General features: G+C 36.8%; 1 protein-coding gene across 8 annotated transcripts in view; it reads left to right on the forward strand.

The window, feature by feature from the left end:
• PTPRK (protein tyrosine phosphatase receptor type K) overlaps positions 1–27,604 on the forward strand; it is a 566,839-nt gene that overhangs the window by 198,345 nt on the left and 340,890 nt on the right. For all 8 annotated transcript variants that reach the window (XM_049695646.1, XM_049695648.1, XM_049695650.1 and 5 more), the window contains exon 3: positions 12,962–13,233. In XM_049695646.1, the coding sequence (XP_049551603.1) occupies positions 12,962–13,233 (272 nt within the window). The remainder of the gene's footprint in view (positions 1–12,961; positions 13,234–27,604) is intronic.

Consider the following 27,604-nt stretch of genomic DNA (forward strand, 5'->3'; position numbering starts at 1 on the left):
CTAGGTTTCCCAAGCAATTAAAAAAATTTAAATTATGTGTTACCTTTGTAAACTGAACTTCTTCTTATCCTCTTTGTTAGGCAGTATAATATAGAGGCTAAAGAAGATGGTTTTAGTGTTAGACTTGGATTGAGTTCTGAACAAGTTAAGTTACTTTTCTAAACCCCACATTCTTCTGTATAACATTAAGCACTTTACATATTCAGTGTCTTTCTCACTGGAATGTTGGATGATTTAAATAAGATATTTTTACTGTTTTAAATAGTTCCATTAATATAATCCAGTTAGCCTCCATCATCATGGTGCTATGTGTAGCACATCATCTGCTATGTGTAGATCACTGTGCAGAATCAGAGGCAGTAGAAGTTTAACTTTAAGAAGTTTACTGATGAGTTTGGAAAATTCTATATATTATAAACTCCAAGGTAGGAAATGTAAAATTTGTTGATTACTTACAAAGGTATATGTTCAATCATAGGAATTCCTAGAGAAGGTAGGGATTAGGCTCTACAGGGGAGAAAAAGAGACCACAAGCCTTCTAAACAAAAAGGAGGGGTAAAACAAGGCAAAAAAGCATGTTGTATCATTATGAATTGTGAACTATGAGTTCATGCTGGTGATTCGTGGCAGATGAGCAACACAAGGTTTATATGGACCATACTTGTGAGGATTCTGAGTACCAGATGAAGTGTATGGTATTATCTGTGTCTGTGCATACACTTGGTTACATCTAGCGGATGTGTAACACCATGATTGGAGTGTCACTGCCAGTTCATGGTACTTGCAGAGTTTAGTCACTACTTGTAGGATCATTTAAAAGTAATTACTTTTTTTTTTTTTAAGTTATGTAAACAGTTCTTAGGGAGATATTTGGTAATTTTCTAGTTAGAAGGAAAAAATGTTGGAGACCTATCCCTGCTTCTGGTTATCCTCAAGGGGAAGAACTTGATCCTCTTCTGTGTGCCTAAGGTGTTTCCACTTATCTTATGAATATTGCTGAAATCCTGAAAGTACATCTCAATAGTAGATTGAGTCAAAATTTTGAAGTTATTGAAATTTCCCTCTTCCCTTCTCCACATTCTCCTTTTGTGGGGGGGGCGGGGATGGTGGTTTGGGAAACACCTGTGCTTGATTGTTGGTCAGAGTTCCCACTGTTACTTGTTTTGGCTGAAACTATTTTCTATTTTAGCTTCTACAGTACATCCCAGAGGGAAGCTTTAAAAAGTTAGCATGGGAACTGAGACTCTACAATTTCTCAATGTTTGTGTTCACTCATTGAGCCTTCAGTTAGCATTTATGAAAACAAAATACAGTCCTTATTTGCTCTTAGGGCAACAAGAGCACTGTTGGAGTGGAGGTCACTTGTTCACTTGCATCATGCAATTTTTCTGGTTATGTTTAAAAGGAATGTTTTGTTGGAAGAATATCCTTGGGTGATTATATTTGCTAAGAGGAAGTTGAATTAATCGTATTTCAGCAGTCGGAGAAGTATTTGCCTGTTCTTTCTTTCCTCACCAGTTTACAGTTGACCAGGTGTGTTTTGGTGGGCTTTTTTCCTTTTTTTTTCTTTTAATAGCAGCTGGATTGGTAGCATTGGAGATGGAATAGCTTATCCTAGAGAACAGTATTATGCTTTGTTCCAGTATTGGGAACGACTAATTCCACTAGAGCTATCTTAAATTAATGTAGGCTCAGGAGACTTCAAAAGGGCCTTGTAGTTTCAAAAAATTTTATATCACATCCTTGAATTATAGAAGACTAATCGTCTTGTGACCAAAAGCAACAATCTCTGCCTTTGAGGTGATGGTATCATTCTCTTTTGCTTTTTTGTTCCCTGGAACTTCAGTTTCTTTTATCATATTTGGATGGTTTATGAAGTGACTTGGGAAGACAGAAAATAAATGTAACCCCAGTTTTTTCTACCACTGCGTTCGTGCCTCTTTTGTCTTTCCAAATTTTACATTTAAAGTGTAAGCACTTCTTTCGTCTCTTTTTCTCACCTCACTTGGACTCTTTTCTTTATTTCTCTATATTCGATTTCTCACTTTTCTCTCATGTTCTGTGTTCTCATTCCCTTTTGCTTTTTTTACACTTTGTCTTATGCCTCCTAAGGCAGGCACTGTTTTCAAAAACAAGCAGGCAGATTTTCTGTTTAAATAATACATTGTAAATAAAAAAGTAAAAATATGTTTTTACTTTGATAGTTCCTATTTCTGTAATCCCCATAACAATTCTCTCAAACAGTATTTTTATTATATCTATGGCACTTATCTTTTTTGGGACTGATTTTCATCAGTAAAATGGTAGCAGAGGGGTGGATGGCTGGGGTGAGTGGTGTCAGAGCCAGGCTGCAGAATCAGGTCTCTGACTTCAGAGCCTGAATTCTTAACCTTTTCATAGATGGGAATATGATTTCCTTTGGGTGAGAGTGGAATGAATGTTATTCCTTCCTTTCAGATCCTTTATAAAGTGTCTTCTATTGTAATTTGGAACTTTAGGGTTTACTAAAAGAAGCAACTTCCTTGGTTGCCAGTTGAATTCTTGTAGCCTGATTATCCTTGAACCTGAGAACTCAGCTGAGAAATTTTGCTCAAGCTGAGTTGTTCTCTGATTGATCATTGCTTGCCATTTCCTTATTTAGTAGTTGTTGACTCTTGTTACTAATTTTAAGTCAAAATAAAGTCTTATTCTTCTGGTATATGGTATATTAACAATTTAAAATAGATTTTTGGTACCCTTAGACAGACTGTGACTGCTGAGTAGGGTATTTTGTTTTGGGGAATATCCATTTATATAGAAATAAGTAAATACTGTACGCTCATTCTGGACTGACCTTAAGTTCTGGTCTTTCATTATTAACAGAATTAAGCTATATCCAGACAACAGGCTGGAATTGTTAATGTGATATTTAGTCTTTAGGCAGTTTCCAGAGACCGCAGCCTATACTATCTTCTCATACCTTTCAGTGTTCTTTTCAGTCTCGGTTCCTTTGAAAAGGCAAGTGATGATTACAAAATTGGCTACGGAATAAAGACTCTCTTGCCTTTTGGGGTAATGCAACATCTGATTATTCTCTCTGAAGTTGCTTTTCATTTTAGCAACTGCTTCTCAAAACATTTCAGTACCACATAACACAAAAGCTACACAGTTTGGAGAGCCATGGGGGTGGAGTGCCAAGATTTCAGAAATCAGAGAAATCTTAGAACAAAGATCTTCAACTTAGATTTATGAGTTTTATAGATGTTGGTAACATTATGTGTGTGTGTGTTTCCAGTGTGTATTTATATCAGATTTTAAAGATAAAAAGTGAAAAGGGTAGAGTTAGAAAGAAATAGGCAAGAAGGAGATGGGAAGGAGGGTTGATTCACATGGGTTGAAAGGAGTTAGGTAGAATCTTGAAGGGAAGGGTTGAGAAAGGTTTGAGTGCCTCTGTATTGGAAGTTTACTATTCTTTAACATTGTTATCTCATTTTTCACCTTTGAAAATGTTCTTTTCACACATTTTCCAGTTTTATTCTCTGTACTATTTGATAGAGAAAGGAATGAATATGACAAAGGAACACGTATTAAGGACCCGCCTAATCAGTGTGTTTTAGCACATCGTACAGACAGTCTCATTTAGTCCTGACAGCAGACCTAAGGCATTTAGGCATTCCAAGATAAAGAAACCAAGACAGAGAAAGGTTTAATTATTTGCCCAAGCTAAGGGAGTTCAACAGATGGTTAAGGAGTAGGGAAAACTGGAGTCCTAAAAGATGAGAAAAGCACAGCACGTTATAAAATTAGCCTCTCTTTAAGAGGGGGTGGGTGATTATTAATAATAGATCTTTTTGATAATATGTTGCACAGATTTTCTGTGTCATACAGGTGAAAATGAAAATTCAGGTAGTCAAAGTAAGGGCCAATTAGGTTCATGTTTTTGCTTTCTAAGATGTTGTAGGGGAAGGAGGTTAAACTGTAGCACAATGTTTGGCCCAGTTCCTAGATCTTTTTTTTTTTTTTTTTAATGTAAATCTATTTATTTATTTATGGCTGTGTTGGGTCTTCATTGCTGTACACGGACTTTCTCCAGTTGCGGCGAGCAGGGGCTACTCTTCGTTGCGGTGTGCGGGCTTCTTATTGTGGTGGCTTCTCTCTTGAGAGCACGGCCTTCAGTAGTTGTGGCACGCGGGCTCAGTAGCTGTGGCTCACAGGCTCTAGATTGCAGGCTCAGTAGTTGTGGCACATGGGCTTAGTTGCTCCATGGCATGTGGGATCTTCCTGAATCAGGGCTCAAACCCATGTCCCCTGCATTGGCAGGCAGATTCTTAACCACTGTGCCACCAGGGAAGTCCCTTGTTCCTAGATCTTAATGTGTAGCAGGTAAACTTCCTGAGATGACTAGTCTCCCAAGAAGGAGAAATGTTGTGCCATTTTACCTGAAACCTTCTTCTTACAGTTCTGTGTTTTCTGAAAGTTTCAGATGCTGTTCTTGAAAATAAAATACATTTTATTTTCAAATGTAAGTTGGCTACCTAGAACAAAGCCCTTACTCAGGGATTAAGAGAAATTGTATTCCTGCAGAATGTTGATGAAAAAGTTTTATGTTTTGTCAAGGCAGTTGAAGGGACATTTTCGGGAGAGTAAAGTTGTTGGAATAGAATCCTGTGAAGTTGCAAGTTCTGTCCTTTTGTGTTGGAGTTTGGGGGACAAATTTACTTTTTCTAAATGTGTGCCTCCTTCTGTCCTTTAGAAACAAACTTTGTAATGTAGGGGGTGAATCTAGTAGAACACATTATCTTAAGAAATAATGGAAGGTAAATGTTTGAAGAAAATAATAATAGACCATGAAAAAAGTGAGGGGCACCTGTGTCAACCTTACCAAAATAATGGAATCTCTGGGGGGAACTGTCAACATTGAGAACGTTGTTTTTTTCTCTCTTTTTTTTTAGAACATTGTTTAAAGTTATTTGATTCAATGATTTTTTTTCTTTTTTGTTCTTTGAAAAAACAACACTGCTACAATTTTTGAAATTCTTCATTTTTGCTCACCTCTATCGGAGTTCACCAAGAGTTTATATGTGCAGAATTCCTCTGTTAGGTGCTAGGAGGAAAAAGAGGTTTCTGATCTTGAAAAGATTGCACTGGGGCTGGGGGGATGCACCAACCAATATGGTATATTTGGTACATAAGAGAGCATTATAGAAATGCTACAGACATGCAGAGCAGGAAACCTGAATAGATGGTTGTCAGATGTTGTCATAAAAGCCTTCCACTCCATGCTGAAGGCTCCAGATGTTGTTCTAGATTTTTGAATGAACAAGATAGATGAAGTAAAACTTTTTTGTGGAGTTTTTCAATCAGGTAAACAAATTAATTAGATTCGGTAAATGGCAAGTGCTATGAAGGCAATAACAAAGAATGGCATGTTAGAAGGAATCTTGGAAGGAACTACTTAACAGACCAAGGAATGTTTCACCAACATACGGTATTTGAGATGAGACCCGAATGATAAAAATAAGCCAGCTGAGGAGAGAGTACTCCAAGCGGAGGAAAATCCAGTGTAGAAACACTGACACAGACATAAGCTTGGATCTTAAAAAGGCAGAAAGAAGTCCACTGTTTCTGGAGCATGTTGAGTGAAAGCAGAAAGGGGTAGGAGACAATGTGAGAGAGGAAGGCAGGGGCAAGATTATACTGAAGCTGAGAGGTTAAAGAGTTTGGATTTAATTCTCACTGCAGCGTGGAGATGAGAAAAGATTGTATGTTTTGAAAAAAATCTCGCTGCCTATAGGAAACTACTGTAGGGCTGCTGGTGTGGAATTCATGAAACCTGTTAGGAGCCTTTTCTAGTTGTCCTTCTGAGAGGTGAGAGGGACTTGGTAAACTAGTGAGGGTGAAGAAAAGTTGGATGGATTGAGGAGACAGTTTAGAGGCAATAGGAATTGCCAGTGGAGTACAAGAGGAAAGTGAGGGAAAGGGAAAAATCAAACTGATTTCTAGGTTCTCAGCTTTATTTACTTGGTATATCATGTTGCCACCTAATCAGATGAAGCAAAATTGGGGTGAGGAGAAAAACGTTGATTAAAGGAAATGAGAAGATGAAAAATATTGTGAAAAATAAGACATTGCCTTCAGTTTAGTATCGGCCACATAAATGCTTAGAGATATTAATTTTACAATGAAGAAAAAGATCATCCCAGAGGGACTGGGACCCAAATTGCTATTTCAGTTGTCACTAGTCTCTCTTATCCAGCAGTCCTGATTCTGGCTTCTTAAGCTGGCTGGGCATGAAATTATATTAGTGTTCATTAGTGTTTCTGGCATGTTCTTTGCTTCTGCTGGGAAAATCTCACTCAGGGCCAAGAACTGACTGTTTTGCACAGTGTGCTGGTGTTTTGGTAGCTATTCAACATGGTCTTCAGAACACACAAAAATGCTTTTCTTATTAAGGTAGAATATTACTTAGCCTTTGGACTTGGACTGGAACTATACCATTGGCTTTCCTGGGTCTGTACTTCTCAGCCTCTGTAATCACGTAAGCCAGTTCTGTCCAATAAACCTCTTTCTGTGTGTGTGTGTGTGTGTGTGTGTGTGTGTGTGTGTATTTGTTTGTTCCCTGATGTACCTTGATCAATACACCCTTTATATTAATACTGGTGTAAAACTATTCAGTTTTTTTGATTTTTATTCTCCAGACATCCAACATCCCAGTAAAGACTTTGTTTTATAGAGATCTTTAAACCATGCAGTGACTGAATGAGGAAGTAGATTCAATATAAATAAGTGCACTGATAATGTTCTCATTATAGCATGAAGTTAAAGAGAATTGTGCATATTAAAATATAGTGATTCTTCATATGTAGTCCAGGGACCACTGTGGGTCCCCAAGACCATTTCAGAGGAGCTGTGAGGTCAAAATAACACTAAGATACTCCTTTTCCCTTTTTCCCTTTCATTTTCTCATGAGTGTATGGTAGAATTTCTCAGAGGCTACATAATGTGTAATATTACAACAGATTGAATGAAGAAGTAAAAATGAGTATCTAGGTATCTTCTATTAAGTGATACATTAAAGAGATTTGCAAAAATATGCCTCCATACTATATTTTTTGGGAAAATGTAATTTTTCATAAAAATATTTTTATTTTGGTTATATATAAGGGCTTTATTACTGTTAATATTAACTGAATTAACAAATGTTAACATTTTTGTCAGAGCCACTCGTATATTTACAAAACCTTCTCTTAGAGCAATGGTTCTCAAACATTTTAGTTTTAGGAGACCCCTTTTCCACTCTTAAAAAATACTGAGAATATCAAAGAGCTTTTGTTCCTTTGAGTTCTTGTCTATCAATATTGACCATATGAGGAATTCAAACTAAGAAATTTCAAAAACATTTTTCAAAAAACATTTTTCAAAAAACATTTCAAAAAAAATGTTTGTCTCTTTCTCACTCATTCAGTCATTCAATTAACCAAAGAAGTTCTCATTGAACCTCTACTATATGCAAAGTTGTTGTTTAATGCAATGTCAGTTCATTGCTAAGCTGCTCTAAATCTACCCTGCAGTACCTGCTGTATGAGAGTGGAGCTTGACCCTTTAAGCATTTCTCCTTTGTAACTAGCACAATGTTAAGCTTTGTCAGTAGAGGGTGCTGAGGGGGCATTTTAGTGGTAAGGAGCTTTTCCTCTTTTTTTTAAAAAACTTTTTGGCTGCATTGGGTCTTCGTTGCAGCACACAAGGTCTTTTGTTGTGGCACGCCGGCTCTCTGTTGCGGTGCACGAGCTTCTCTCTAGCAGTGGTGTGTGGGTTTTCTCTCTCTAGTTGTGGCACGTGGGCTCTGTAGTTTGCAGAACGCGGGCTCTCTAGTTGAGGCGCGTGAGCTCAGCAGCTGTGTCACATGGGTTGCCCCGTGGCATGTGTGATCTTAGCTTTCTGCCCAGGGATGGCCCCCGCGTCCCCTGCATTGGAAGGCGGATTCTTTACTACTGGACCGCCAGGGAAGTCCCTGGAGCTTCTACTCTTGACTGAACTTTGTATTTTAGTTTCTTCTTGCTGGTCCTGCGTAGCTGTACGTCCCCATTGCATGCAGTGCCTCATGAGCTTGCAGCCCCAGCCCTGGCCTGGTGACTACCTTGTCCTGTCCTCCCAGCACTCACATAGCTCACTCCAAACCCTGCCATGTGGGAGCATTTCCTGCTTGCCCTGCAGGTGTGGACCAGCTCTAGACTGAGTGACCCAGCAAAGGTCTTCACCACCGAGTGGGCTGCAACCACACCTTCTAAGGGGATCTGATTCTAGGCAGCCTCACTCCCTTTTCTACATTTTTTTTTTCTGCCTTGGGTATTGTGGTTACCTTTAGAGTTCTCTTTATACTTTTAAAGTCTCTACCCTCTTGTAGTTAATAATTCTTTATATTATACTTTTACTGTTACATTTACTGTGTGACTTCTCTCTTCTGATTGGACCCTGAATGAATCACGTGCTTTCTAAGAGAACATTATTACTATTCTGTGGGAGATAAATGTTCCTATGTAAATTATTTAAAATTTGTATAAGAACATTGTATTGTATAATGAAGGGATAGAACCAGAAAGGCAGAAACTGTGTATTGAAGGCAGGGAAAGGTCAAGGTGGGCTGGGGCTGAAGAAGAATAGTGAGTAAGAATTGGCTAGGGGCTGAGATGAGGGGAGGATTTCTTATAAAAGCATGAGCCTGTTCTGGAGGAGAAAACTGGCATGATATGTGGAGAAAATAGTGAGTGCTCTGTCAGTTTGGGGAAGCTGGTTTGTGAAGAGAAGTAGTGGGAGGTAATGTGGAAAAAGTACTTTGGGGCAAGATCATGGAGTGTGGTCAGTACTAAGCAGAGAAGTAGAAATTTCTCTCTGCTTACTTTATAGGGAAAATTCAATGGATATTGAATAGAACTGATTTAATAAAAATATTGGAAATGTACAATAAAGGAGTTTTAGGAAGAAGTATGGAAACCTATTTATCATTCATTATTTTCTTAGCAATTAATCCTATTGTCTGTGTTACTATGTTTTTCCTAGAAGTATAGCTTAAAGATAAAATTTTCATTAATACAGAAAATCAATTGGGCATTATTTGTTTATCTAGATATTAGACTGTGGTGTTTATGAATATGGGACTTGTTTTCTTTGTGTCTTCTTTTAAATAAAAACTGCTACTTAGTCTAAGTACTTGCAGCCTCTCTCTTTTTTAATGAACTGAAAGAAATGAGAAGTTCCTGGTTTTTGTATTGTGTGTTTTTGAAAGCCAAGTTGCTGTTAATCTGTAGGATTCAACTAGGATTTATTTTTAAAAGGCAAAAAAACCCCAACCCTGTGTTTATTTCCTAAGTATTTATCATTATTCATTTGATGTTCCTGATGTAAGATAGCATTCGTGTAGTCTTTTGGTTTTTTAGCATACGAATCTAATGCATGTTCATTGTAGAACATTCAGTGAATATATGTGAACAAAAATAAGAAAACAGAAGACAAAGTACAGCTTCCCCTCGATAGTGCAGTTAACATTTTGCTATGTATTTTTTGTTCTTTTCCAGTCATATGCATATTTATGTGTACATATGTGAATACACCCACACACCTACACAAATGCATTTATTTAGTATAAATATATATTTTCATAAATGAGTATAATATCTTATAATCTGCATATTTTATTTAACATATTATATCTTCCATTAAATGGTTTTAATAATATCATTTTTAATGACTTCATAATTATTATTTTATCATAATTTTACAAATTGCCTCTTATTGGACATTTAAATACTTTTGCTTTTCTTTATTTTAAACAGTGTAATGATGAGATAGACATCTTTTTTAGGCTATATCTTTGTACATATACATGATTATTTTGCTAGTGTACATTCTTAGATTTGGAATTGCCAGACCAGAGGGCATATATCTTTTTATAAAGGTTTTTGATTTTCATTGGCAAATTACTTTACAGGAAGGTTACACTTTAAAAAAATTATAACCATTTACATTTTTCTCCTCTGTCTTAAATGATATATTTGAGAACTCTATTGTTCAAGAGACTGTAAGGAATATTTGTAAGGCCACACTAAAGAAGTTACATTGATTAAAATTAGTACGTTATATGTGTGTGCACACAGATGTTTCATTATTAAGCCTTGAGGTAGCTAAATTACAACTGAATAGAACTAAACTCATCAGAAATCTAAGGGATTAGTTAGCTGATAACAAAACAATAGTAAATAAGCTTAAATTATAACAAAAAGAATGAAGGAAGTACGTATTACACACTTGCTTGACTCTTCTGGTTGGTAGCCAGTTATTCTGGGAGTCTGTGGAAGTAATTTTTAGAAGTTGATAAGAATAGCATAGTGTTCTCTATGTTTGGGATGATGGAAGGGAATCTTGTGTCAAACAGGCAGCTACCTCCATGGTGCCTAGGGGGTAAATTGCCACTCTTTGAAGTCAGATGGCAGAAGGATTTAGACGGCTTTTTGATGCTGGTGCTTCTTCCTTTCTGGAACTGTGAAATAAATACATATTATTGCATAGCACTCAGAAAATGTAGCAATAGTCAGGCTGCATTGAAAGAAGCCCATTTAGCAGAAACACTCTATAGAAATAAAATATCAGCACTTCTAAAATTTTATTTAACTTGCACGAAATGCCCTTGAAGTGCTGAAATAGTTTGGACAAGGTTTTATTTTGTGGCTTTTGTTTTCCTAATGATCAAATTGATAATTCCTACAAATTAATTTACTTTGCTGATCCCATTTTCTTAATAAGAAAATTATTGTAGCTTAAAAGTGCAACTGGCTGAAAATTGCTAAATGATCTTAATGGTAAATATGATACTATATAATTAAAGTGTGAGACAAAACATTTTATTTCAAAGTTTATTTTACAATGGAAGAAAATAACTATTTGAAAGCCTGTAAATCATTTAGAGAGCACTACTTTAAAATTGACAGTCAGAAGCCATAATTGATGCAGACTTATAAAAATAATTAAAACCCACTACTACCATAATATGTCAGTGAAAAAAGTTGTAATAGCGTGGAGAAATAGGTCACTAGGTTTGTGAAGAAGCTGAGGCCCAATAACACGAAGTAACTTACCCAAGATCTCAGAGCTGGTCCTACTTAAAAGCCATAACCATAATTGATCTGTTCTGCTGTGGTAAATACGAATGACATCTCTGCAATTCAGCCATGGACTTCAGAATGTGAGTATAACCAAGAATAGAAACATCCTGCTTCTATAAATTGTGCTGGGATCCAGGATATCCTATTTAAAAGAGAAAGACATAATTTCTTCAAAATATACATGGCCATTTTATTCTGTTAATGTGCAATCTGCGAGAAACAGGGGAGAACAAAGGAGAAAAGAAAAGAATTCCAGGTTACAAGAGAAGATGAGTACTGGGAAAAAGGAAGTGAAAGTAATGTCAATTACTATCCCTATAGTAAGTTTATTCTGTACTTGGCTTGGTAACTGACAGTGTTATCACATGAAATCTTCACAAAAGTTCTGAACCGTAAAGTACCACTGACCAGGAATTAGTAAAATTTGAAATTTCGGTTTCTTAAGTAGTTGAAGCCCTCTTATCTGCTGTGATTTGAACTTGGCTGTTGGGGGTTAATTGAACTAGTTAGATGGGTAGTCAATGAGTGTTTAGTGTGTCATGACAACAGTTACTGTGTTTTAAGGAGGAGACACAGAGGGTTGATTAAAATTCTTCAAGTTCATCCGTAAGAGAGGTCCAGGTGTAACAGTTGGTTCTGTAACACTGGGTTCTGTAACACTACATCTAATACATTTTGGTTAAAATTACACCCTGGGGAAAGATATTTTATAATAAAATTTGTGTTCTACCTTAAGTGTGATAAATGGGTGTCATTACTTAAAATGTAAATAGTTACATTTTTGTGATACATGTCTTTGTTAAAATCCAAAGGGACATGAGAAAAACTGGTTGTTTTTCTGAAGAGGTCCTAGGGCTAATATCAGCAGTTAATGTATACTTAGCACTATATGACTTTGCCTGTCATGCAAGGAGTGTGTGTTTGGGGGTGGAACTATGAGGAATTGGGAGGTTGAGACTTTATGTTCTTTGCCTCCTCATGAAAGATTACCAATGAATGTTTAAGCCAAAGGTAGTGGAGTAGATTAGTGATTTTCAAACCAGATTTCTTGCAGCTCTAGAAGAGCTTAGGGACTATTACTGAATTGGGGACAATAGTAATGGTGATTAGCTGACAGGTTAGGAGGAGACTTCAAGTAGGTGAATCTACTGTGTGTCAGAGTCTCAGCTCTAGAAGTTTTGGCAGTTAAACTTCAGTCCTCACACTTACACTGCAAAGTATCCATATTCCCTGAACAAGTCCAGAGTTCTAGTACATTGCAGAAGGTCACACAACTTGCATAAATGGTAATCTTGGGATCTGAAATCAGAAATGATTCCAGTGCCTGCACTCCTAGCCCCTCTCTACATTAGTATTATGAATGGGGAAAAGGAAAAATACACTTCCTATGTAAACCAGGCCAATAACATATTTCTTTTGTTTGTTTATTTCTTTTGTTTGTTTGATAAAAGACCTTTGTTTAGCAAGACTAGAGATTATTTAGAGTGGGATCTGGACTTGAACCAGACTCTACATGGTCTTTTTGACTTAGAATAAGTTACTAATTGTGCCTCAATTTCCTAATTTGTAAAATAGGAATAATAACATGTGAAGAGTAAATGAATTTGTACATGTTATGTACTTTGCACAATGTCTGTTACCCACTATAAATTCAATTCATCTACCTACTTGTTTGATACCTTTTTATACCTCTGTTTTGGAAGATAGTCTTTTAAAATTAAATTTGATACTCAGAATAGATTGGTATTTTAGCTTTCTTTCTATTATTATATTTCCCCTTTTGCTTATATATCTATTTAGCTTTATTTTATGTAATGTCATTTCAGGTTCCTATATGATAGTGGATTCTTCAGATCATGACCCTGGAGAAAAAGCCAGACTTCAGCTGCCTACAATGAAGGAGAACGACACTCACTGTATCGACTTTAGTTACCTATTATACAGCCAGAAAGGGTTGAATCCTGGCACTCTGAACATATTGGTTAGGGTGAATAAAGGACCTCTTGCCAATCCAATATGGAATGTGACTGGATTCACGGGTAGAGACTGGCTTCGGGCTGAGCTAGCAGTGAGCACCTTTTGGCCCAATGAATATCAGGTAATCACCTGTTCTTTTCTGGTTCATGCTTTGATGTCATTGGATCTCACTGTGTATGTAATACTTAGAGGTAAATACTAGCCCCATAGGAATGAGAGATTGTTTCTTTAGCTCTCCTCCAGTGTTATGCTTGAGGAAATGTTTGACTACATTGGCACAAAATCTTCAAAGTAGGGAAAATATTTCAACATATGGAAAAATGTAGTTTAGGTACAAAATTTGTTGGTTGTTTGGCAAAGAGCTGCTTATTGACAGATATATTTCTATGTCTCTGTTCAGGAAGAAATAGGCTTTTTGAGTTGAGTGTACGATTCAGACTGGATTGGTTTCCTGGCTTCTTGAAGATAACATTTGAAAAATAAACATGAAATAGTGTTTCATGAAATATGTTATCTAAGGGGGAGGCATTTTCAGTAATTTTAAAATATTTTTGTCAATTACATGGAGTATAAAAATAGGCAAACAAAACCTCACCAAGAATTGAGTGGGGGACAGTTTTGACTTAAAGGTAGCACTGAAGAATTTCAGTAAGAGTTTAGAGTCTTCATTCTAGTGATGAAGTGAATGCTTCATTCCATCCCACTGCCACTTGACTGCCTCTAATTACTTATTATTACTCATAAGTCTCCCTTACATGGCCTATCATGGCTTCTCCAGCCCCAACTATAAAAAAATAAGCAAGCAACAAAAAAAGTTGTCCACATGTCTTTGGATCTTTCCCCCCCCCCAGAAACGTTTGATTTAATTATGAGTAAACCAGACAATGAATAGTGTCAATACCTACATTGTGATTTGTGTGACAGAGTTTATATGGTTGAACCAAAGAAGTCCATTTACCAGTTTGGAAAGTTGTTCAGTAATCTTCATTGTAAGGTTCAGGACCTGGTAACAGAAAGTTACCTCTTCTGAAAGTTCACTTCTGTGTTAGATCTTGAAATTTAAACTTTTAAAAGATTTGCCTGTTTGTAGCTTATTATAGAACCTAATGGGAATGAGTTTATGTAAAGGTATATTTTTTATTATTGTCGGTGAGTAATTTATAAGCAAATAGTTTTATTTCTGCTTTTTAAAAAAGCATGTTAGGCTTATCTTTATTCCTGGGAAGAGGGGAGAGGAAATCAATGCATTCTTTTAATTGCTTTGTTTTGAGTTGATTTTTTATTTTATTAGAAGTCTCTTACTTCATACAGGTAAGGTTCTCCATTCAGGGTTATGTGTCTATGAAGATTTCAATGGATTTTTATTAGGTACTAGTTGATTCCATTATTCCTGAACAGAAAGATGTTTCTCTTCAGTCCTGGAGAGCCATCTGCTTCTTCAGGGTGCATAGCTCTGGGCGGGCTGCTTATGTGGTAGGTGAGTGGGTGGAGGTGTGTGAAACTAATGCTAAAGCACTGAAGCAAGATTAACGGGCACATCTATGACAACAGTGGGTTGATAACTGTCATTGCTGGGTCATCCTTACAGCACATTATCATCATACTGATTTCTTTAGAATCTGCTATTGGAGCTTAACATAACACTAAAAAGAAAAAGCTCTGATTCAGCAAAATAAAACTGTCCACAGATTCAGCCTCCTTAAACTAAATTAAAGCTCAGATAACAAGTCTAGCAAAATTATTAAAAATCTGGGTTCTGGAGTAAGGTTGCATATATTCAACCCTGTTTGTTGTTTGCTACCTGCATAGATGGTACATTAAAGAATCAAATTGTTAGTTGCATCTTTGAAAATAAAACCTATAGAAGTAGATTTTGATAAATCCAGCAAATAACGTATCTGTGGTATCATACGGCTGATCCTTTGTAACTAAGAAATGGCATACATGTAATTACTTTTTCCTATTTTTTTGCTAAGATCTATCTTTGAATCACTGATATTAATAACATTTTCTTTTTTTACCAAATTGTAGTTTCTATTTTATTTTATTATTTTTTATTGAAGTATAGTTGATTTACAATGTTGTGTTAATTTCTGCTGTACAGCAAAGTGATTCAGTTATATATACATATATACATTCTTTTTTATATTCTGTTCCATTATTGTTTGTCACAGGATATTGAATATAGTTCCCTGTGCTATGCATTAGAACCTTGTTTATCCATTCTACGTGTAATAGTTTGCATCTGCTAACCTCAGACTCCCAGTCCATCCCTCCCTCACCCCCCCAATAACATTTTCTTATGGCACAGATTTCTGGAATGTTAATTTTAATGTTGAGTTATAGTACCAAGAGCTGGATGAACGCTTCTTTGTTCAGTCTCATTTTGCATGACACAGCTGCCTAGGTTACTTGTACCTGTGGTATTTTAAAGCAAACAGTGCAAAAGGAACCTGTGCAAGTTTCAGCCTGGCTAGTGAGATCATTTTGGAAATCTTTTGTTCGAGAAAATGATTGCTAAATACATAGAACCTGTGGGTAAATGTCTCTTTGTTGCAGACTGAAATTTGAGCAATAGGTCATTTCTTAAGTGATTACTTTGCTTCCACATCCTTTTCCTTAACTTGCAAAACTTGACAATCAATGAGAGCAAATAACAGAGCAGAATATTTTTTATTCATGTGCTTAGTGCTCAATAAATTACTTGATTGATGTTTTCATCGATTTTGTCATTTAGATACCTAGTGGTAGCTGTATATCAGTTAATTAGAAACAACTATATTAATGTAGCATTTTTGCTATTAGGAAATAGCATGAAAAACTTTTGACTATTGCTTAATGCAGACTCTTTATGGATTTTTAAAAATTAAAATATAGCCATTGCAATGTGCCATGTTATAAGCCTACTCTTTCATTCTTAAAGAAACACTGCATATTTTTAATGTTCTCAGACTCTAGATTAAATAGAGTTATGATATTCATAGAAATTGTTCTCCTTGGTTCCACAGTTTACTCAGCTTCTCTTCTCCAGAGGTCTTACACTCTTCAAACTTGTTCTTTAACCTTGTTTTTTAACTTCTTATTTTTCTTTTGTGTGTCTAGTGAAGACTCCTTTCTCTTCTTTGCTTGAGACATTCCTTATCTGACCACCCCTTTGGTACAACCCCTTTTCACCCAACTTTAGCAATAACAACAGAAGCAATCAAAAAGAAAATAGGCTGAGAGAGCTCCTACCTTTAATTAGTATAGGATAACTTTTGTATAAAAACCGTGATCCTGGGAGTGAAAACAAAATACTCCTTACAAGTAACTCTTCTCTTTTCCATTTTCCTGTTGAACTAAATATCTGAAAAAGATATAGCACACCTTTGGTGTGATTTTCCCTTCCCAGAGATTCCATCTTAGCAGATGACTAAAGAGAAGATTGATGTGGTAATTTAATTACTTAAGCTGTGGACTATTCAATAATGAGGAGATGCCAGTTTTTAACCCCAAGAAACTTAACCTCTGATTTGGAAAAAAAATACATGAAATTGTGAAATGAAGGCAAAAATGATTTTCTGAATAATGAATTTTGGTTACCTGGAAGATCAGGATAAGGGTCCTTGTCTCTGGGACCAGCCCTTCCTGGGCAAATGTTGACTCTACTATTTAGCGGATGTGCAGCCTGGGGAATATTCCTTAATCTCTTTGACTGCAGTTTCCTCATCTGAAAAATGAGGATCACAACAGTACCTACCTCACTGGGTTGTTCTAAGTACTGAATTAATACACAGTGTTTAGAAAAGTATCTGACACATAGTAGAGGTTTACCATAAATTAGGTTGACGTTATGATGAGTAAACAAAAAGATTGTGAACTCTATTGGATTTAATAAGTGCTCAGCATTTTCTTCTATTGTGAAAGCATGCTATTCTTTTCTTTTTGAACACAGGTTTTTTTTAGAGCAGTTTTAGGTTCACAGCAAATTCGAGAGGAAGGTACAGAGATTTCCCCATATACCCCCAGTTCCCACACATATATAGCTGCCCCCATTATCAACATCTCCCACCAGAGAGGTACAACAGAAGAACCTCTATTTGGTACAATAGATGAACCTATCTTGACACATCATAATCACTCAAAGTCTGTAGTTAATTTTAGGGTTCACTCTTGATGTTGTACATTCTAAGAGTTTAGACAAATGTATAATGACATGTATTCATCATTACAGAATCAGAGTATTTTTACTGCCCTAAAAGTCTTGTGTGTTCCACCTATTCATTCCTCCCCATCCCTACTCTCTTTTTCTTAGGTTTTTTGTTTATTAAAACATCTGATTTTTTGGCACATTATTAACATGAGGTCACACCATGCTAACCTCTGGGGATATACAGGTAAAGTCCTTCTCTTGAAGCTTACAGTCTAGCTTGGCCCTGTAGAAGATAAAAATGTAAATCAGATGTAGGGTCTGCCTTTAAGGAGCCTAGTCCAGATGGGAAGGTGAGATATATGTAGATAAAACTTTGAAACAATGTAGCATTATTAAATGACTTAAGAGGGGCAGATCTAAAATGTAGTGGGGAAAATGAAAACAAAAGACTTGTTTCCAAAGTAATTTGAGGCAGAAATGGGACTATAATTCTTGTTGCTTGATTTCTCTATTCCTAGATTAGTTTGCTTTCCACCCTACCTCATTGTTTTTGTTAAACCACCATTATTTGGAATGGACACTTTCTATAGTGAAACACAACAAGCAAATGTAAATTACATTTATGACATAAGCATTGCAGTGATACAACTAATATATAAGGAACTGTTTCTCACCTGTGTCTTCAGAAGCAATAGATGTCTTTTTAGCTCAGTATACTAATAGAAAGTATCATATTACATGTATTTTATTTGCCATGGTTACAAGTTGCTAATTCTTCCTGTTTTTATAGGCCTTAAGTAAGTACTGTAAATTTTTTAATTGCTCTAAACAGAAGTAAAAAGAAAAAAAAAAACAGCAACCCAAACATTATGAGTTATTATCTCAGTGTTAAATTTCAACTGAAGATCAGCATACCTCTAAAAGTGTTATTTTCTCCACTCTGGAAAGCTGACCTGTCTCGTATGTGTAAAACTAAAGTTCTGCTCTTGGATTAAATCCATTAGTTTCTTACTGAACAGTGAGGTTGTTACCAAATGAGGCAGGCAGACATAACTTCCAAAACTATTAGTGGAAACCTAACGTGCTGGTTTCCATTAACTGGGTGCACATCATTAATCACAAAAACGTTGCGTGATGAAAACTACAGGGGTTTGGCCTGAAATTGGAAAGTGATAATATAGCTGAATATGCCTTTTTTTTTTTCTTCACCTCCTAATTCACTGAGAAATAAATGCTGAACTTTTGCCACCCATTTTCTTCTTAACATTTTTCACTGGTTTAAAAAAATGTAAGAACTGGACAAGCATGGGGTCTTTTGTTTTTGTCTCCTTTTTAAAAGTTTATGTTAACATGCATTGCACTGATATTTTGGCAATGGAATGTTTGTTACACTCCAGAGATACTACTGCTTTGGATCCAAGAAGATTGGGATTTAAACCAAATGACTGTTTACTTAAATAAAAAGTCTCTAAAAGATTGATCTCGAAGGATGGAGCTGAAGTTAGAGCATGCTCATGAACCATCCATGCAAAGAGTGAGGAAAGAGGATATCACTCCTGTGCCATAGCTCTTGGAATGCTCCCAATTTTTACTGCTCTTCATCCAACCATGTAGAGCCCCACTGAAGAGAGGAGGGTGGCAAGATTTTTCTTTTGTAGATGGATTTTCTTTCCTAGTCTGCTTGAGCTGTCATAACAAAATACTATAGACTGAGTGGCTTAAACAACAGAAATTTATTTCTCTCATGGTGTGATGGCCAAAGATCAAAGAGTTGGTCTATTTGTTTCCTGGCGAGAGCTCTCTTTCTGGCTTGCAGAAGGCCACCTTCTCCCTGTGTCCTCACATAATGAACAGAGAGAGCTCTGGTGTCTCATCCTTTTCTTATAAGGGCACCAGGCCTATTGGATTAGGGTCCCACACTTTTGACCTCACTTAACCTTAATTACCCCCTACAGGCCCAATCTCCAAATACAGTCACATTGGTGATTAGGACTTCAACACATGAATTTGGTGGGAGCGGACACAATTCAGTGCATACCACTAGGTATATCTTACAGCTGTAACTTCATTTGTAACCATTATAAATGACTCTGGCTCATTATCTTGTATGACAATATTGCAGATATTATTAATTTCCTGTTGAATAGTCATTCTACTCACTTCTTTCCATGTTGGCTAGGTACCTTCCCACCTTACTGACTTTCCCAACTTACTTTGCAGGTAGCAGTGGTCATGTGACCAGCTCTGGCCGATGAGTTATGATGGAAAGTCAGCTGGTAGACTTCTGGGAAAGGTGTTATTCCCTAATTAAAAAAGAGATACATGTTGTTGCATGAGAACATGATGCTTGGCACTACTGCAGTTATTTTGTAACTCTGAGGAAGAAGATAACTGAGGGTAACAGAGGAAAGTATAGAAGGAGCCAGGGTTCTACTCTCAGACAAAATAATAACCCAGCAACAATAACAATAACAATAATAACTTTCAAAGCAACTTTTAGTTGAGTATTCTCCTATGCAGCCCAAAGCATCCTAATATATCATGTCACATCTTTGTTGACCTTTCAGTCAATCCCACCTCTCAACACATGTTTGTAGATAGCACATGTGAGACATATGGCAGAATTAAAAGTATACGTATCTATCTGTGAATGAAACAATTAATATTTTTCAGTCCAGTTGCAGGGAGAAGACAAAGCTATATACCTGAAAATGTAAATAGGACTGTAATAGAATGAGTCAATGACTGAAGGGAGTAGAAAGAAAGGAAGGAAGGATAATTTGTTGAGTGTCTACCATGCATAAGACACTGAACTGGATACTTCCATATATGTCATCTTTACTTTGTTTTAATATTTGATCAAGTGCTAAGTGAATGTTTCTTATCTTCATACATGGACCAAGTTGCTGGTTATTAAGTGGTTGAAATTATTCCCCTTTTCCTCTTGACTAATTTAACCTTGCTTTTAAAATTTTGGAATTTAACCATATCAGTGACATCTGAAGTTAACTAACTTCACAACTAAGTAGGCTTATTTTAGTTCTGGTAACAGTAATTGCCTAACATGGGCATTTTGGCTCATTTTTATACTGGCACCATACCTTCTGTTTGATAGGCTGTTAACAAAGCAGCTTTTTGCTGCTCATTTTTACTCTTAATGTTTCCTTATTTGTTTCATTTAAAGTACTCCAAATAGGATTGAAAAAACTTTCACGTTATTATAGTCATTGTTTTCTTAAAACTTATCATCCTATGAGGATGACTTCTCTCTGTTTCCCGACGGTGATTTGCTTTTATTATAAAACAAAAGTTCCTTTGGACTCTGTTTGCATTGATTCATTGATGAAACTTACAGTGTGTAAACAAATGTAAACGAATGAAAAAAAGAGTCCTGTTAACACAGTAATTATTGCAAGCAGATGACAGAAGTCTGTTGTTATTCTACTAAATCATACCTGTTTTCATTTAGTGTAGCAGGAGCTGTCAAGTGTCCCTTCACTAATTCTTTTTTTTTTTTTTTTTTTTTTTTTTTTTGCGGGACGCGGGCCTCTCACTGTTGTGGCCTCTCCCGTTGCGGAGCACAGGCTCTGGACGCGCAGGCTCAGCGGCCATGGCACACGGGCCTAGCCGCTCCGCGGCATGTGGGATCTTCCCGGACCGGGGCACGAACCCATGTCCCCTGAATTGGCAGGCAGACTCTCAACCACTCTGCCACCAGGGAAGCCCCCCTTCACTAATTCTTTTGAGAAATATTTACATGAAATTAATGCACTTCCCTTTTAATAGCAGATTGAAAAATAATGAGCAGTAAGCAGAGTTAGGCAGTGTTTGTTCAGCTTATGACTTTTTCTTAGGAGTTTATTTCATCCAAGGGGACTGGGGAAGACAGATGCTCCAAAGGGTGGAAGAGATGCCCGTACCTCGCTTGCTCACTCACTTGCGTTCAGCCCAGCTTGTTGAATCCAAATTAACACACTACTGATTCCTTGTTTTCCATACCTCAGTATCCATTGATTACATACATTAATGGGCTGGTCTTCATATACCAAGATGAAAAAAAAAATGTATACTACTGGGGTAGGATTCCTAGCCAAACACACAAAAATGTAAGAACCATTTCCTTCTAATCCGTTTAATCTGACAATGCTGTACCATTTATTAATGCAATACCATATCAATGAGAAAAATATAGATAACAATTTAAAATCAATTCCTTGTTTAGTGATTTTTGTCTGCTGACTTTGATGGTTAATTGGAATTCCCCCCCCCCCAGGGGCTTTTAATTTTCTGTACAATCTGAATTTCTATGCGACCTCTTTGTCCATTTCCATGTCAAAGACTGATTTTTCTTTATTTTAGGTTGTACGTGGTGTGTAACAAAATATCGCTTCCTCAAGGGAAAAACAAAACTAAGCTGGGTGACATTATGTTTTTATCTAAAATTTAACTTTTCTGCTGTGGTGATTTCAGTTTCCATTCTTAGAACATAATGGAAAAAGGAAAGGTTGTAATTATCTATTTTAGCATAAGCTTTTCAATTGAAAGAGTATGGTAGGGAGGAAATATAAAGGAAATGTCAGACATATTTGTACTATTCCTTTTGATTATTCTGTTGTTAGTAATAAAAGTTGGAATTTAAAGGAAAGCAAACTTTGGACACTGTAAATTAAAACATCCACTTATGTAATCTAGTGGACATTATGGTTAATTTTAGCTGTTTTGATTTTCAAAAGGTATTTTTAAAGCTGTCATTATAAAACTAGCTGCTACATGTTATTTCTGCATTTAGTTACATAAATAACCACTGCACACACCACTGGAATTCCTTGATGAGATTTAGATCCTTAATATTCTTTGAATGATCTTTGAAAAAAATCATTCTTCTCAGCTTTCTGGAAGCAGTAAATCAATTCTCATTTTATGCTTAAAAATAAGATTACATTATATTTACATTCTTATATTTTAAAAACATCTATATGACTGGACACCCAGATTATAAACAAATACATTTATTGACTGAGTTAACTTAATTTGAGGAATTTTAATTTTTTTTAAATTTATTTATTTATTTAGGGCTGTGTTGGGTTTTCGTTTCTGTGCGAGGGCTTTCTCTAGTTGTGGCAAGCGGGGGCCACTCTTCATCGCGGTGCACGGGCCTCTCACTATCGGGGCCTCTCTTGTTGCGGGGCACAGGCTCCAGACGTGCAGGCTCAGTAGTTATGGCTCACAGGCCCAGTTGTTCCGCGGCATGTGGGATCTTCCCAGACCAGGGCTCGAACCCGTGTCCCCTGCATTAGCAGGCAGATTCTCAACCACTGCGCCACCAGGGAAGCCCCAGGAATTTAAATTTTTGAGTGAGTTATTTTGTATTACCCTATATATTGATTAAAATTATTTTATGCATTTAATAAAATATTGTCAAAAATAAAAAAATAAGGTGTATAGCCATAAATTTATACCAAGTAATAATTCAATAAAGTAATAAAGAATGGAAAATTTCTAGCACCTAGAGATCAAAGATTGGTTCAAACTTAAACATCTTTAGATCCTGGAGTTTTGCAAAAGCAGCACAAATATAATGCCTGGGAACAGATACAGCAATTCTCTGGGTTAATATTTATTAAAGGACACTTTTGGTTTGGTTGTGAAATTCAGTATGTTAAACTTAACGAAAGAATGAAGTCAGTTTAGCCCCATAAATATCAGAGTGAATTTCTGTCCTGAATTTTTGTTTTGGTTTCTGTTTGTTTTCTTTTTCTTTTATGTTTTCCCCTCGTATTATCCACCCACTTCCTTTGGGGAGGGGTAGTTACAAGCAAACCAATAAATACATAACCAAATAACTACTTTTTGAGTATGTCTATAACATTAGGTTTTGTGATATGCTGCATGAGAAGTAGAAGTAGATGGTCTCATTTTTTTATGTTGGTAGAGAATAAAGTTGAGGTCATTTTATATATTGGGTAAAGGTTTAAATTAGAAGGCTTTTGGTCTGTGTTCAATCCCAGGTCCATTGATCATCACGTCCTTGTTCACTGAGTGACTCTTTTGTGTGACCTTTTGAGTTTCAGTCCCTACAATATGGGATGATAGCTAGTCTACTAATTATACATGTGTTTTATGAGGTAATGAAAGCCTCAAAGTATTCTCTCTCTTTTTTTTTTTTTTTTTTTTGCGGTACGCAGGCCTCTCACTGTTGTGGCCTCTCCCGGTGCGTAGCACAGGCTCCAGACGCACAGGCTCAGCGGCCATGGCTCACGGGCCCAGCTGCTCCACGGCATGTGGGATCTTCCCGGACTGGGGCATGAACCCGTGTCCCCTGCATTGGCAGGTGGACTCTCAACCATGGCACCACCAGGGAAGCCCTCAAAGTATTCTCTTTAAAGCTCTTATTTACAAATGAAAGGTACCAACTAAAGCTAGCAAAGTGAAAAAGAGATAGTATTGAAAAGATTTGGGATTCTGTCACAGCATGTTAGGGAAGTAGAATATCCAAGCCTGAAGAAGGTAGGGGCCCCGGAATAGCAACAACAACATTGACTTTCTCTCTGTATGTCACTATGAATGACTCATTAATTTATCCCTTTCGCAAGTATTTATCAAAGCAACCTAATCTATGCCAAGCACTATTCTGGCTGCTGGGGATATACAGTTCTGAATAAGTCTCAAGGTTCCTATTCTCCCAGGAGTTCTACTCTAGGGGTGGGATTAGGGGGGAAACAGATAGATAAATAAATGAGCAAAATATCAGAATGCAATGTGCTAAAAAATTAAAATAGAATAATGTGAGAATTAGAGTTCTGGAAACGATCTTGGACCGGGTGGTTCAGGAAAAACTATTGGAGAAAGTGATTTTCACCTGGAGAGCTGAATGGCAAAAGGGACCCAGGCACACAAAGATCAGGGAAATGCAGCAGAAACAGAGCAAACAGCTAATTCAAGGCCCTAAATTTGGGGAGATTGGCATCGTGGAGGGACAGAGGACAGGTGGAGGAGTGGTCAAAGGAGACCTTTCCTGGATGAGGCGGGCAGGTTCTAGTTATTGGAGCTTTGTCATCCAAGGAAAGACTTTCAACACTTCTAAAAAGATTTTTATAAAGGGATTCTATTTACTCATTTTTGGTCTCATCTTGGAAATGTTCCAAATATATATTCTTCTTTAGTCTTTTCACTGCTTACTCTCCAGTCACAGCTCTGCTTGTGTCCCCTCTTAATGGTAACAGTTCCCTGTTTCCCTTGCCTTCAGTTCTATTATAAATCAGTTACTTTTGGGGGGATGCTGTTTTGCCGATATTGACCTCCTCAGAGTTTGCCAGTGTTTCCTTTAAAGTCAAAATGTTTAGCCTTCATTTGAGGTCCTTCATAATTTAGCCTCAGTCAACTGCTCCAATCTCTTTCCATTATTTTTTTACAGGCACCCTCTGCTTTAGTCAAACTGCGAGATGCTCTAATTGTTCTTTGGGCACTTTGCGTGTGTATGTGAATGTAAACATGATATATATATATATCATGTTTATATATATATATCTTAATATATAAATATATATACTATGTACCTTATATATAATATGTATACCTTATATATACGTATTATATAATATATATTATATACTATATATATACCTTCTAAAATGCCTTTGTTTCTTTCTTTGCCTCGCCCAGGTTCTATTAATCCTTTAAGACCCAACGTTATGCCCACTTCTACCATGAAGCATTTGTTAGTCACTTCACTTCTTATATCTGTATTGCTTACATTGCTATTTAGACATTTAGCATGTAATATTTCAGAGAGTTTTATGTTTTGTGCCCCCAAGTGGATTATAGAACCTCTTTGAAAAGGGACCGGGTGTGCCATAAAGACAGTGTTAATATTTATGTGGTGCTTTGTATTTTGAAAGCAGTTTGACAAATTAAAAAAAAAATTCATCTTCACAGTAGCATTTTGAGGTCATTAGGAAAAGGAGAACTATTTTTATTTTAGAGATAAGGACTGAGAGAGGATAAGTGACTTGTTTAAGGTCATGTTGCTAGTAGAATTGAGTTAGGTCCCCTAAAGGTAAATTCTAGTTCCTCTCTTATGTATCAGGTTGTCTGTTTGTTTATTGATAATGATTTTTCAGTCTCTGTCTCAAAAGAAAATTTGATTTGCTGATTAAATATTAAGTGATGGGATAAGGGTAAGGTTATAGTTATTTCATTTCCATGCAGTATCTCAGGAAGTGTTTCCTTATTATTATTTGCTAATATTTCTTTAAAAACATTGAATATTTTTATGGTTTGTCTGTCAAGAATTGATTGGATGAAGTAAGCTGAACACTTAAGGGCCAGCTCAGAACTTTAGTGGATTGGATTTCAGTTCCTTTCCATAACCAAGTATTTATTGAGTTGTTACTACATGCTTGGCACTAATCTAGGCTCTGGAAGAAAACAAACAAGTATGAAAACAATTTCATACCTTTCTTTAGGGAATATAGAGTCCAGTCAGGAAACTGGCCATGTGTTGACAAGTTTGGTGGTAGGTGATGGTTAAATGGGGTTCTGTTATACAGTTATCTCTAATTTTATATATATTTGAAAATGCCATAATAAAGCAATGGGGAAAAAAAATCTTCTGAGGGAGATGAAACTTCCATATTGGCGGTCTTGTATTGTTATTTAATTAAATGGCCAAAGGAGTGAAGAAAACAATGCTATTAAAGGAGCTCCAAGAAGGAAGCAACACACAGGCCCTGTGGTCAGACAGAAATGGAGTGGGATCTGGGTATGCAAAAGCAGGAGTAAAAAGGGGTTTAGGTTTCCTCATTGCAAGCCATAGATAGCGCCCTCTGCTGTCAGAAATGAGAATGATCATATTGTGTGAAGGGACAGCCACACTGGTCTGGCTGAAGTGGAGGGTTTTGACATGAAGAGGAGTGACAGATGATGTTGAATCGGTTGGACCCTATTATTCAGAAGTTTCCAAATCCAGGTGGTGAGATTGGTTTGTTAATTTGACTCCTAACTGTTTGTGGACCACTCAGAAAAGTCTAATCAGCAGAGCAGCGTGATGACAGTGATGATTTTTAAAAGTCATTCTTTTTAAGGCTAAGCTCAGCCGATCAAAGGTGGACCTTAGCTCAGCATTTGCTGGTTATCCCCACACTGCTATTATTGAAGCTCCATGTGTTCAAATCAGACTCTTGAAGTTGTGATGTTCGACATTTTTGCATGAAGACCTGTGGGGGGCAAGGCATATTTTTGTTATTTAGTTCCCTTTCTGCTAGGTAGAAATTTATTTATTATGAAAGGTAATCAGATTTTGGCAGACAAACTCACATTTGAAAAAAAATGTCTATTCAAGGATTCTGCCTTTGTCAACAGAATTGCTAAATTTTGTTCATTTCAGCTTATTCTTTCCACTGGGATTGCAGGGGAACTTTCCTTTATTATAAAGGATGAAGGCTGTCCAGGTGATGTGCTTCTCCATCTGCCCGTTAAGTCCTTAATCTCCTACAGTGGGTGGCTTCTAATCCTTTATTTGCTTTATGTACCAGTGGTTCCAAGTTAGACAAGTTCTGTGTCACATATGCCAACAAAGTAAGTTTCCTTGTGCCGTAAAAGGGCATGCTATGACCCAAGATCTCTGGAAAATAAAGTGGCTTGCTGTTCATAAGCGGGCCTGCTGGTTTTAATACAACCCAGTTAGTAAATGGCATTCGCTCACTATACAACCGGGAGTGCCCTATTGATTGGCGGCAGGAAGCTCCTTGTTCACGTTGAGATTTCCTTTTTCAGAGTTGCTAGCCCCTGAGAATTGTCAGTGTGCTGGCTTTGTGATGCGGTGAAAGGTCCTTTCTGCTTTTTTTCATTGCTGTTTATTTCTCAGTTTGGAGCCAGCTGAGTTATTGAGTCAAGGGCCTGAGTTATAAGGCACAGAAATTTCATTTTTTTTATTTACTTATTTTTAAAATTATTTATTTATTTATTTGATTGCACTGGGTCTTAGTTGTGGCTTGCTGGCTCCTTAGTTGCGGCTTGTTGGCTCCTTAATTGCAGCAGTCAGGCTTCCCACTTGTGACGTGGGAACTCTTAGTTTTGGCATGCATGTTGGGATCTAGTTCCCTGACCAGGGATAGAACCCGGGCCCCCTGCATTGGGAACGTGGAGTCTTCACCACTGCGCCACCAGGAAAGTCCCAAGGCACAGAAGTTTTAAATGAGTTTGTTTTTGGATTTTCCTTGGTCAGGGTTCTTTTTGGAAGAAAGTCAAGCAAGTAATAGAGGAGGCAAAGTTATCCACTGCTTCTTAGTTATCACTCTACTACCTTAAATTCAGTGGGCTACCTTGTCAAGAGGTTATGCCCTGAATTGAATTTCAGCCT

Source organism: Orcinus orca, chromosome 12 (genome assembly GCF_937001465.1).
Source record: "Orcinus orca chromosome 12, mOrcOrc1.1, whole genome shotgun sequence".
In the NCBI taxonomy this organism is placed as follows: Eukaryota; Metazoa; Chordata; class Mammalia; order Artiodactyla; family Delphinidae; genus Orcinus; species Orcinus orca.